At 37.6% G+C, this 13,857-nt stretch overlaps 1 protein-coding gene across 3 annotated transcripts in view; it reads right to left on the minus strand.

The window, feature by feature from the left end:
- Positions 1–13,857, minus strand: part of snx13 (sorting nexin 13) — a 184,043-nt gene that overhangs the window by 70,150 nt on the left and 100,036 nt on the right. For all 3 annotated transcript variants that reach the window (XM_059654543.1, XM_059654549.1, XM_059654551.1), the window contains exons 7-10: positions 10,353–10,454; positions 5,694–5,782; positions 3,389–3,472; positions 2,661–2,799 (exon numbers count right to left, since the gene is read on the minus strand). In XM_059654543.1, the coding sequence (XP_059510526.1) occupies positions 2,661–2,799; positions 3,389–3,472; positions 5,694–5,782; positions 10,353–10,454 (414 nt within the window). The remainder of the gene's footprint in view (positions 1–2,660; positions 2,800–3,388; positions 3,473–5,693; positions 5,783–10,352; positions 10,455–13,857) is intronic.

Consider the following 13,857-nt stretch of genomic DNA (forward strand, 5'->3'; position numbering starts at 1 on the left):
TCACTGATACAAATTCCAAGAGTTGATAAACAACGAGATTTCAGATTCAGATCAAGTTTGAAGCGATGACTTTGAAGCAACAAGAGGTTTCCACAATCCAATACCAAAATAAAGCAAAGAACCTAGAAGCAGGACTTCAAACGTTGGGGAAAAGCTGAGGAAAAGCTCTACAAATCTGATGTAATCTGAGCAAATGTAGATGGATCTCAGTTGACAAGAAATTAGTATCCCAAATGTTACATTATACTCAATGTCCACTTTCTGAAACATCAGCTGCCAAGCTTTTTGGCTGTCAATGGATTGCTGAACTTTCTTACAAAAACACAAGGATGTATAGAGGTTCTTGAATACCTAGTGTTTTTTTTTTCCTTCCCCCCACCAAAGAAACCCTGTAGCCAGAAAATAGATTTGGCAGTCAAAGTCACAGATTTGGTTTCAAGAATTGTGCAGTAACAATGGCATCAATGCAGAAAGATGCATTAACAGTTAGAACTCGGTTATCAGTGTTGAAAACATTTCCTCATGATTGCAAAAGAAAAAGCACCAGGCACAGCAAATGGAGGTCAAAGCTCTTAGTTGCAGATAGGGAGAGGAAAATGCTGCAGGGACCGTTTTGCTACGTCTTTGTGGAACGGAAAGTCAGGAAATTAAATGCTTACATATTGGTTAAAGACAACATGTTCACCATTCTTCCTGGTTGCAGTGTTGCTTCTGTACCAACATTTATTTTGCTTGATGTCTGCACCTTACTCAGGCCTCAAATTTGAGCCCTCTCTAAAAGTGAGATGGTGAAAATCATACACTACCCTCTTGACTAACACATATCCATATAACAGGCCTCTGCTTGGCATCAATAAATGCCATTGCTACACACTGACGCGTGGGCAAACCAGTTCTAATGTTTTTTTTTCCCCCCAATGAAAAGATACATCAAATCAACTTATTTTTGCTGCCTGTCCTCAACTTTGTCTCTATATTTTCTATTGTTCTTTATGTCTGAACTTTTGTAATATGCCTTCTGGAATTAACATTTTTTTTAAATCATTTCTGCAGTAACCACCATGACCACATTTTAGCTCCATATGGATGATCCTTTATTTATCCAAGTACAAGACACAGAATCTATTCAGTGTCATGACATAACGAGGAACAGTAAGTAATCAGCAAGCTGTTACAAATACATAAGGATGATGACCAATTTCACATATTCAGGAGAAAAGTAATTCATACCAGGTTTTGTCATTAAGAGAATAACTATTTATCATAATATTCTTAATTTTAACAACTGACACAGTTTAAAAATAATCCCTAATCTACTCCTGCACACTTAAACTACACCCCTTCTAAAAGCATGAATTCATAAATACTCATTTACAATGAAGACATATAGAAGTCATAGTTTAACGTACATAATGGGTGGAAAACCTTTGGGTGGGGAAGAAAAGTATGAAAATAAAAGGTTCATATCAGAAGGTTGGGTAAAATTGTCTGTCACAATTTATTCGGATTTTTTGCATTACAGATACTAGCATGTCATTGAATTAATGATTGTTTTCACTTTTACAACATACTAGGTCTTATCAGAATTCTTTCCTTTTTTTTAAAAAAAATCTCTTTCTACCCACACAGAAGGGGACAAATTGTCTCCAGTCCAAAGGGTGTCTCTGGCAGTCCTACAACAAAATAAAGCTCAACCAATCAGACGGCTGTCATCTGGCAAGCTTTCCTCAGAGCGAGAATGCTCTAAGTAACCAGGTAGGCTCAAAGCAAGTGAATAAGTGAGTGATAAAGAGTGTAAGCGAGCATCCATGAGACATAATCTTGCATAGTTTGTGAGCAAGGTTCCCTTGCAACAATAGTTGCTGGTGTGACTTGGAGTGCAGCATGGCTATGCAGCAGTGTGGGTCAAATGGATCAGAGGCATGCCACAATGATGCTGAGGGTTGGTGTGACTGATGCTTAGATCAGTGAATGTGGGGTAAATGCTGCTGCTGCCGCCAACGAAGCATGACCCACATGCTGGTGTTAAGTGTCTAAAATAGAAATCCCGAGATCGAAGAAGTGAGCTGGAGTCACTAGACATCCGCTCACTTTCATGACAGGAATATTTGGTATCTTGTTTCCCCATGGCAAGTACAAAGATAGGAAGCTGTGAGGTGAGATTGGGAGTTAATGATGCTGACAACAAGCAATAGCTCTTGTTAAAAGGCATCTTACCCCTCACTCTCAAAAAAAGGTCTCATTTCCATGTCCAGGATTCTGTTGGAAAATAAATCTGTTGCTCTCAACCTCAAGAAAGACCCTGTTAGGTTTCTCACAATTTTCCTAGATTTCTTGGGAGGGTTTACATCATTTAGGCCTGTATGCAACTCTGTCCTTTATCTCAAAGTATCTTCCTCACCATGTCAAAAATGAACACAAGTCTGTCACAGCTAAAAAATGTGCACTACTTGACCTTTCCAACTTTCAAACCTCTGCTGGCATTTCACCTATATATCAATGTCCAACTTCCTTTTCAGCTTATAGTCCAAAAAGGAAAAATGTGTCCCTCCCCAACAATAATTCCTCTATTTGTCATCAAGGCAGCACAATTTATTGACTTCAACAGAATGTGAGAATTTTTAAATGGCAAGCAAAACAGCAAAGAAACAGATATTTACCATCACCAGCAGTATCTAAAGATCGAAGATACTGCAGCTCTTCTGCTGCTCGATCCCTCACTGCTTCTAGTTCTACGACTTTGTCACTTAATTTGATAATATTCAAAAAGGCTTCATAATTACAATTGGCATCACGGATCTGAAATAAAGATTTTCAGTCATTTCCAAAGTAATTATATTCAATCCAATTAAAACTTATTTGATATCTAACAAAAGAAGGCACAGCCTAAAGTAACTGAAAGAGGAACCAAAGTTCATTTATAATGGTTACTAAAACTACACGCTGAATTTTTAAACATATCTTCAGTGTTAAGATTTCCTTTCCTGACACTTCTTCAGGAGTTATTCAAACAGGCACCAATCCCTTGCACTAAAAAAAATTGAAAAATACTCCCAGGGCATCACCAAAACAGTTTTGCACTTGTAAAATGTAGTTAAATCAGATTGTTTCATTCTCACAGAGGAAAATTTGGGTCCTGACATTTCTTCCAAGTTCCCTCAAGTTGATTATTATTTTGTCCTTCAGTGCAGAAAACTGACAATAGAACACACGATTACAACCATCTATTCCCTTTATTTATTCCACTTACAAACATTAATATATGCTAAACATTTACATTCAATCAAATTCAAACCTATTAAAAGTATGCACTCATTGTATGTAATTCATGAAACAAACATGTTTGCATTCCAAAAGATTCAAAAATTTTATCAAACTTGCCACTTACCAACCATATAATATACTGATTAATGTAGTCGGGATCACTGAGTTGGTTGATTAACGGAAAAAGAATACCTTTTGCCAAAATTTCCTGAAAAGTTTAAATAATCCTTTTGAATAAGTTGTTATTTTAAAATCAGAAGTCAGATGTGTCAGTACACCTGAAAACTTCACACTTCATAAAACATGCAACATAGAATTTTCAGTAGGCTAGCAAAGAATTTTACTAACTGAAAATGTGAAACAAAGTTTTGTGTGTGAGGGTAGAAAGCATCAGAAAACATTCAAGTTTATATACTATAGTATAGACCTTTACTTACAAAGCATCTCAAATTCGGTCTGCATGTTAAAAACAGCTATCAGTTTGATCAAAATTCCATAAACTATGAAAACTTTGCTCTGTTTGTTTCAACTGAACCAATGAATTACATTCTTGTAGTTACTCTTGGATAGCAACACATTTATTTCTATTTACCACAACCCTGTTGCCACTTTTAACAGTCTGTTGTACTAGTGAGTGCACAACTATAGGTAAAGCACACAAAAAATTTTAGATAAACGATTTGCACTTGAAAAACTACATACCTGCTATACGAAGATGTACATAGCTCAAGGGCACAGGAAATTGAGCAATTTAAACAAGTCGAAACAGTTTTAATCATTTATGATGATTATGTGACTCAACACCACAATACAAAAGTGAAAATGTGCAACAGAATTTTATTTGTACACATTTTCTAAAATAAAATGGTCATTTTAATGATGCTTTCTACACTATAACATTAATTGTGCAATAAAAATCATCTGTGTACAAGAACAACAGAATAGAGTTCTCACTTTAGGTGCATTTCAAGATTCTATGAGCACGTTCACTTCAAAAAGTGCACCGATCCTGCTACCATCCAGGATCCAGTTTCCTCTCCAGTGCATGTGCATTTTGCCAAATTCAAACTTGATGGAAATCATTGTTATTGGATATCTTTCTGAAGAAACCATCTTTTTAAAAAAAAATTGATATCTTTAAGAGCAACAATTTGAAGAGATGCCTTTCCCCAGCTCGACCATCCCTCGATTTACTTCCAAGCTCCCTCCCCAGTCCTCTGAAAGGTGTAAACCCCAAACATTGAATTTCATGCTTCTCTGATGCTGCCTGACCTGCGGTGTTCCTCTAGCTCCACAATGTATGGATAACAATTTGATGAAGTTTGATTACTACCAATGAAGATGGGTTCAAAACAAACAGAAAATTAGCATTCAGTACATCCAACATTAAGTGACAAGATCTCCAACTGGGTTACAGTAGTCAGTTCTGTAAAATCACAGAATCCCTATTGTGTGGAGGCAGGTCATTAGGCCCATTGAAAAGTCCATACTGACCCACCAAAAAGCTCCCACTCAGACCCACCCCACCACTGGCTAATCCACCTAACCTGAACTCCCTGGGCACTATGGGCAATAGCAAAGCCAATCCGCCCAACCTGCGCATCTTTGGATTATGGGAGGAAACCCATGCCACACACACACACACACACACACACACAAACATTCAAAAAACTTTTTAAAAAGTTATGATTTTACACTGAAAAAGGTCCAGCTCAACTTGTGAAGGCTCCTGGAATAATAAATAAAATGTAATTCACAGATACTTTAAACAGCAATGAATTCATGCTGGGAGGGCCAGCTTTGCAGATGGACCTACTCCTTTGTGATGGTTTCAAAAATTAATTTAAAGGACTGCCAAAAAACTGAGTTGCATTGAATGCAAATTGAGTTGAAATTGAACGTTGTTTGACCAAGGTGATGCTGATTTTGGATGAATTGTACATAAAAACTGGCACAGTTGAGGCTGATGATTATTAAAAAAAAACAGCTTTTATACCACAGTTTATCAGTGTTTTTAATACAGTATTAGAAGTTATGCAATGCACACTTAATCCAAAATCAGGAAGGCAGGAGTGGGGAATACACAAATTGTTGGAACAGCACGTTCCCGTGGTTTTCCTTTTCAATGTCCACAATTACGTATGAAACTTGACACTGGCTCTTCTTATTTCTAATTTAGATCATCGCAAAGTAGCAAGATTTGAAGACACAGGTCCAGTTTCCGTATGTGAATTGTCACACAGTTTTACCTCACCACCAATTCCCTCAACCATGTTACTGCTTTTTTGTTACATTACTTGTTCAACATCTTATTTTTTCCAGATAAATCACATAGGTCTTTGATAGATCACATATTAAAAGGCAGCTGTTGGATTAATTATTGCTCATATCATTTTTATTATAAAATCATCTCAAAAGTTAAGTCTCACCCTCAGGAAGTATCTCATGTTTTTGTTATGGAAGTCTCCAGGAGGTAGAAACAAATACAATAATATCTCACAAAGATCCCTCAGGAATGCTAAAAAAAGGGAGAAAATTTGATATCATCAAATTGCTTGTACCACACATACTAAAATTCTCCAAGAGATCATTTTATTTCAACAATAACTTTCTAGTTATCTTTTTATTTGTCTAATGAAATTGAAAAAGGTAGCACAGGCACCCAACAGTCTTTGAATTGTTGGTTGGTTTGCCACTACCTGAGCTACAGTTATTCATTAAATATTAAACCCAAGAGTCTTATGCACTTGGAGGACCTTACAGAGCTAATGTGAAGGCCCAAGGATGGGGCAAAGGCCACAGAAGGAGTTGAGAGCAAAGACAAGGTTTTTATAACCAAGGTGTTGTTTAACAAAGAGCTAATATGGGTCAACAAGGACAGGACAAGTAGTCGTTATAATTTGTTGGCCTTAAGATGGTGGTGTTTGGGACAACCTTAAATTTACTGAGGGAAGAATGTAGAAGATTGCCTGGAAGTAGAATGGAAGAGTATGTCTTCACCTGCTAGAAAATAGTTTTAATGGATGTGAGTTTGCTCGCTGAGCTGGAAGGTTAGTTTTCAGACGTTTCGTCACCATTCTAGGTAACATCATCAGTGAGCCTCCGACGAAGCGCTGGTGTTATATCCTGCTTTCTATTTATCTGGTTAGGTTTCCTTGGGTTGGTGATGTTATTCCCTGCTCTTTTTCTCAGGGGATGGTAGATTGGCTCCAAGTCAATGTGTTTGTTGATGGAGTTCCGGTTGGAATGCCATGCTTCTAGGAATTCTCGTGCATGTCTCTGTTTGGCTTGTCCTAGGATGGATGTGTTGTCCCAATCAAAGTGGTGTCCTTCCTTATCTGTATGTAAGGATACGAGTGATAGTGGGTCATGTCGTTTTGTGGCTAGTTGATGTTCATGTATCCTAGTGGCTAGCTTCCTGCCAGTTTGTCCAATGTAGTGTTTGTCACAGAGGAAAATCACCTATACGGCATATTCAAAAAGAATGGGTACCCTATGAACACAGTCCGCCGATTTCTCAGCAACAAACCCAAACAAACAAACAGACAAAACGGGCTCAGAAGCCATAACCACTCTCCCCTGCATCAAAGACATTTCTGAAATGACTGCCAGACTACTTGGACCCCTTGGCATCAAGGTAGCCCACAAACCCACTAAAACAACAGCTAATGAACTTAAAAGACCCTATACAGACAACAAATAAAACGAACGTCATCTACAAAATACCTTGCAAGAACTGTGACAAACACTACATTGGACAAACTGGTAGGAAGCTAGCCACTAGGATACATGAACATCAACTAGCCACAAAACGACATGACCCACTATCACTCGTATCCTTACATACAGATAAGGAAGGACACCACTTTGATTGGGACAACACATCCATCCTAGGACAAGCCAAACAGAGACATGCACGAGAATTCCCAGAAGCATGACATTCCAACCGGAACTCCATCAACAAACACATTGACTTCAAGTCAATCTACCATCCCCTGAGAAAAAGAACAGGAAATGACATCACAACCCAAGGAAACCTAACCAGATAAATAGAAAGCAGGGCATAACACCAGCGCTTCTTCGGAGGCTCACTGATGATGCTACCTAGAATGGTGACGAAACGTCTGAAAACTAACCTTCCAGCTCAGCGAGCAAACTCACATCCAGAACCTCAATCTGAGCTACAAATCTTCTCAAAACTCAATAGTTTTAATGCTTTCCCATAGGACTGGAGGAGTGCAGTGGAAATGGATGCTGTAATAACGCAAGACTCCAAAACACAAACATGCCTCCTGTTCAAGATGAAGGCTCAATGTTAGTCACTCAAACTAAAATATGTCAAAAAAGAAATCACAAACAGTATTACACCTCAAAACAAGCTATAACCCAGTTACCTCAAATAAAATGACAGCATGTGGTATGCAACCTTTGAAAGCTAAAATCATTAGATGCAGTCAAAGGGCACAGATCAAAACAAATGCTAAAAACAGTTTAAGTTAGAGACAGTTTATACAGGGAATTAAGGGTAAATTGCAACAATATGCCAAATGATTCCTGTAACTACCTGGTTTTTAAAAAAAAGTGATTATTGATACTATAGAGAGGTCTGCATGAGAAAGGTAGAGATGATTTGTAGATTTTTTTTGGAGCTTTGCATCTACAACCTCAAAAAGGTAAAACAATTCGAACTTGGTGATATTTAAAAAAATACATAGCCAAGGATCTTGTGTTTATTTGGAAAAAGGACAGAAAATTACAGGCTCTGTTTTAATAAATTTTCAATTCAAGCTTTAAAAGAATGTCTGATTTAAGTGAAAAATAATCAAGGTTTTCTTGAACGTTGGTATATTGTAGGAACAGGTAACCGTGAATTAAAACCATCAATAGTTTAAAAGTATAAATTTTTTACTTTATATGCAATAACAATATAGCATTACTTTTCACAGTTTTACAGAGTACTGAAATGGTTTGATATTGTGAGTAATTGAGAGACTTTTGTAGAATTCAGTGACTGTTTTGCAATACGAAACATTTGATCTGAACATTTTAAATATAGGTCATGTGACTTGGGGTGGCACAGTAGCTCAGCAGTTCGCACTACTGCCTCACAACACCAGGGGCCCAGGTTCAATTTTACCCGAGTGCGACTGTCTGTTCGGAGTTCGCACATTTTCCCCATGTCTGCTTGGATCAGTGTGAACTTCACAGACTGAATAGCCTGCTTCCACACTATTGGGATTCTATGATTCTTTTCCTAGCAGTTACAGCAATGCATTGCCGAGATAGGAATCTGCAGCATTTTTATCCAGTGGATTTAAAGGCTCTGCATAGCTTTACTTGCTTTTAAAAGTCAATTTACTTCTATCAAACACCTATGTACAATTTTAGATTCTGTAAAATAAAAGATCTGCATATCAGGCTTCATCAAAATCACATCTAAAAAGTCAGATAAATCAAGAAATGCCCTCCTCAAACTGTTAAAAGGTGGTTTGGCAAAATGTATTTCAAGCTCAAAGTCTTGACTTTGGCAGGTACAAAGGAATCATTCACCAAATAGAGGTTACTACAAAAAAATTTACAACAAAAAGTCTGCGAAAAAACTGCATTTAAAAACAACCAAAAGGAACATCATGGAAGAGCAAAAATTGCATGAGATATGATCAACTAGCTTCTTAATACTACTTAAGCAGCTACAGCAGGACAAGCTGGCACAATTTCAAAAAGGGAGAGCTCTCTCATCAGAATGTGCTTTTATCAAACAAATAATAAGCATAACATGACATAGGTTTTCAGAGGATATTACAGGTTAAGAAAAGCTTATAATTATTTAAGAAAGTTACAGACTGATTTTGGAATTCAGAAAGGCAAGTAAAAGCGAAACGCTAGGTTTGTATTCGCTGAATAAGCTAAAGTTTGAAATGATTTCCCACTTCCACAGGAACAGGCCTTTTGGCCCACCGATACTGAACCAACACATGATGCCTTTCTTAACTAAAATCATTTTGCCTCTATGCAGTCTGTATCCCTCCATTCCCTTTTCATTCATATATATCTGTCAAGATGCCTCTTAAAGGTTATTGCTGTATCCTGCTCCAACACCTCCTCTGGCAGTGCATTCCAAACACTTACTGCCCTCTGTGTGAAAATCGGCCTCTCTTATCTCCTTTCGACTTACTCTCTATGTCGCCAAGTAATTGATATTCCCACCCTGGGAAAAAGGCTTTGACTATCCATTTTATCCTTGACTCACATACTTATGTAAAATTCTATCAGCATGCCCCTCATCCTTCGACATTCAAGTGAAAACAAACCAAGTTTTCTCGATTTCTTCTCAGTGCAAAAACCCTCCAAACCAGGCAACATCCTGGTAAATAGTTTCTGTACCCTAGGGCTGTTAAGAAGGCGTACAGTGTGTTAGGTTTTATTGGTAGAGGTATTGAGTTTTGGAACCATGAGGTCATGTTGCAGCTGTACAGAACTCTGGAGCGGCTGCATTTGGAGCACTGCGTTCAGTTCTGGTCGCTGCATTAAAGGAAAGATGTGGAAGCTTTGGAAAGGGTGCAGAGGAGATTTATCAGGATGTTGCCTGGTATGGAGGGAAGATCTTTTGAAGAAAGGCTGAGGGACTTGAGGCTGTTTTCATTAGAGAGAAGAAGGTTAAAAGGCGACTTAATTGAGACATGCAAGATAATCAGAGGATTAGACAGGGTGGACAGTGAGAGCCTTTTTCCTCGGATGGTGATGGCTAGCACAAGGGAACATAGCTTTAAACTGAGGGGTGATAGATATAGGACAGATGTCAGAGGTAGGTTCTTTACTCAGAGAGTAGTAAGGGCGTGGAATGCGCTGCCTGCAACAGTAGTAGACTCGTCAAGTTTAAGGGCATTTAAATGGTCATTGGATAAACATATGGATAATAGCAGAATAGTGTAGGTTGGATGGGCTTCAGATTGGCTTCACAGGTCGGCACAATATCAAGGGCCAATGGGCCTGTACTGCGCTGTAATGTTCTATGTTCTATGTTCCTTATGTGTACTTAGCTAATACAGTATAAACATTAAAATGAAGGCATGGAAAATAAAATAAACCTTCTTCATCTTTAACTGAAGTACAGATCAGGTCACGGCAGACTTCTTTCTCCATTTCCACTTCAACTTCAAAAAAAGTGTCAACAAATTCTTCTGAAGCATCTGAAATGATAGAACTGTTGTTCCAATTGATGTATTCAAAATCATTGAATGTTTGCAGTTATATTAAAGCATTTTAGTTAATTTTAAAACAAATACCTAAATTGGCAAAGTTGGTTAAAGCTAACGTAGATGTCTGAGAAGTACAGAAAGAGAAATTCTAATGCAGTATAAAAATTATCCAAATTGAAAGTCTGCAAACTCACAGAAGTAGACCATCTTTCCCCATTAAGGCCACCATCCACTGATAAATAAATGATTGATCTGTATTTCAACTCCACCTACCTGCTCTAGCTCCATCTCTTTTCACATCCTTGTCTTGGGAAATAACTATACATCTCAGATTGAAAATTACTTAAGTCAGCAAGCACCCTTGCTTTCTGTGGGAGAGGTTTCCTCACTTTCATCATCCTTTGCACAAAGAACTATTTCCTAACTTCTATCTTGAGATTTTAAGGTTGTGTCCCTTACCCATGACGTCAGAATGAAAACCTCCACCTAATGCATCACTTCCTTTCAAATTATAAAAACAAAACTTTAACATTATCTATTGAAGGAAATACAAGTTTAGTTTACATACTCTTTGTGTTTGTGTTAACATTCTGGTGAACTTATGCTACATTACCAGAGTCAACATATCACATGGAGTCCATAATGCACGAGGCACTCCAGATATAGTCTAACTGGTGTTTGTATAGCTGCAGCAAAATTTCTCCCCTTTCTATACAAATCCTCTGGCCACAGATGCTAAATTCCAGTTGGACTTTGGATAGTTTTCTAAGACATGAACTACATTTTAGTGATCTTTGTACAAAGATCCCTAGACATATCTGCATCTCTACTTTTCCCAGATATTCATCTCCCAAACCTTCAGGTTTTGATACAAAATGGCTGATCTCACACTTAAATGCACTAGAATCAATTTGTCAGAGTTTATCCCCATCATTCATGCCATCAATGTTTCTTTTTAATTGTAAGTTCTCAGGCACTCTACTTTCTATGTCACTGGTTTGTTCGACTAAAGCCTTATAGAAGGACAAGTATTTTGTTGATTAAACGTGAAGCATTTCTTTCTCCACAATGCTGCCGAAACTATGGAGAACTTCCAGTTTGTCTATGAAATTAGAAATTTCATGTTTTTGCATGAGATTGAAAATATTCAGTTTCCTGTGGAGGCAGGCAAAGGTACAGGTATAGATATATTTCCATGTTTCTAAATAGCACCGAATACCTATGAAATAGGCAACCAATTCAACAGCAATTAAGTATTATGTACTCAACATTGATGCCAACAAAAAATTTCCTCCAAGTGGTTGGCTACACTAGAGTTTATACTCATGTATAACATTAAGTCATATCTCTTCTTTCCTCCCCTCCCTCTGCTCCAAGGTGGAAAACATGGCCTTATGCCTTAAATGCTACTGAGGCAAAGAAATCATTGACAAATCAAGATGATTATTTGTTAACAACATTATTCTTAAGATGTCATTGAGCTAAAGAGCACGTATCAGAAATAATGATTGTGAGATTTAAATTACTTTAAGCCAAGTTAAACAATTGCGCATTATTTAAGAAAACCAAAAGAGCTGCAGATGCTGTAAATCAGAAACAAAAACAAAGTTGCTGGAAAAGCTCAGCGGGTCTGGCAGCATCTGTGATGGAAAAAACAAAGTTAACGTTTCAGGTCTGGTGACCCTTCCTCAGAAGGGGCATTATTTAAGGATGGAAAAGATACATTCAAGAAAATCACAAATTAAAATAAAGTGAACTGAAAAATACCAGTCATTTTCCTGTGTTATTCACACGCAGAGGTGACAGCAAGGCTATTTCTCTGACTAATGGCAATAATCAGACAAATCTTTCAATTTCTATAACATTCAAGTAACTCTATTACAGGATTTCCCCGTCATTCTAAGACTGCTCAGGTGAAAATCTACCATGGCAAACTCATGTTAATAACACAATTGCTCTTGTTGGAAAAGAGACTGCTGAAAGGCAATCAAATAATGGTGTTCAAATCATGGAGTTCAGTTAGAGGAGGGAGGGAGAAACTCTCCCACTGGCAAAAGGGCCAAGAATCAAAGAACACTAGAAATAACCTCTTAGTCCATGAGAGATTAAAAAGGACATGGCTAACCTTGGACTCCAAATCTGCTTTTCCACAACTCTCTATACAACTCAGACAGAGTATTTACCTTTCCAAGCCTCAAATACATTTAACAATGGCACATTCACAACTCTCTGAGGCAGAGAATTCCATTGATTCAAAACTCTAAGTGAAGTTATTTACAAGTTTTGCAGTTTTTAAAAATAGCCATTTCTATTTTTACAACTGAATTGAATAGCTTCATAAATCTGCACATTAAGTGGGTAGCAGAAAGGAAGGTGATATATAATACGTCTATATTAATTTGTTGCCTATCTCCCTACATAACATTCCATCTAGCTTTGTACCATTAGCAAACCTAAATACACTAATCTGTCTCTTCATTTAGATGTTGTCATTTCAGTCTGTTCAGAGGGATTTTTGTTTTTAGAAACACATCCGGAGCAAGTGCAATTGGACCTGAGCCTCTTGGGTCAGAGGCAGGAACACTAACATTTCATCACAAGAGCCCCTACGTTTCACATCCCAGTCATTATCATTGATCATAACAGCTGATGTAACAGTAGTGATCATTGCGTCACTTCACTGGTCAAATCTACCAACTTGAAAACGTCCCAGTTATATCCAGTCTGCTCGCTGTCTTTTAACCAATCCTCTATCCATGCTAAATATTACCCCTCAGCTCTGTGGGCCTGTATCTTGCCTCTTCAACTTTTGTGTACCCTCTTCTGGATGCCTTTTGGAAATCCAACTGTAGCACATCTACTGGTTCCTCTCCCTCTTCCCTATTAGTTACATCCTTAGACTCCAATAATTTTGTCAAATGGGGTTTCTCTTTTGTAAAATGAGTATATTTTCTCTAATCATATTTAGCGCATTGTTAAAACCTTCTTTGCAATACATTCCAGCATTTTTCAATTGACTGATATTAAGTGAACAAGACGTAGTTCCCAGTCGTCCCCCTCTCTCCTTTCATGATAGGCAGTGTTAGACGCAACTCCAATTAGAGGGCTCTTACTGATGAATGTTAAATTTTGAAAAGTCTTGGTCAACACATTTGCTATCACAGAGGATACCTCTTTTAGAATACCAGGATGTCGATCATCATATTCTGGATTTGTCAAATTTTAGACCCTTGGGTTTTTCTCCATTGGTATCTATTATCTTAATATCTTCATTTTTTTCGTTCCTAGGTACATAACCCGCCTGACTTCTCAATAGAAGGAAAAACATTTATTCAATGCCTTTGGTGATTTCATCAGTCCCCACGATAATTTCTCTAGACACTAGTTGTAACAG

Source organism: Stegostoma tigrinum, chromosome 2 (assembly GCF_030684315.1).
Source record: "Stegostoma tigrinum isolate sSteTig4 chromosome 2, sSteTig4.hap1, whole genome shotgun sequence".
NCBI classification, from domain to species: Eukaryota; Metazoa; Chordata; class Chondrichthyes; order Orectolobiformes; family Stegostomatidae; genus Stegostoma; species Stegostoma tigrinum.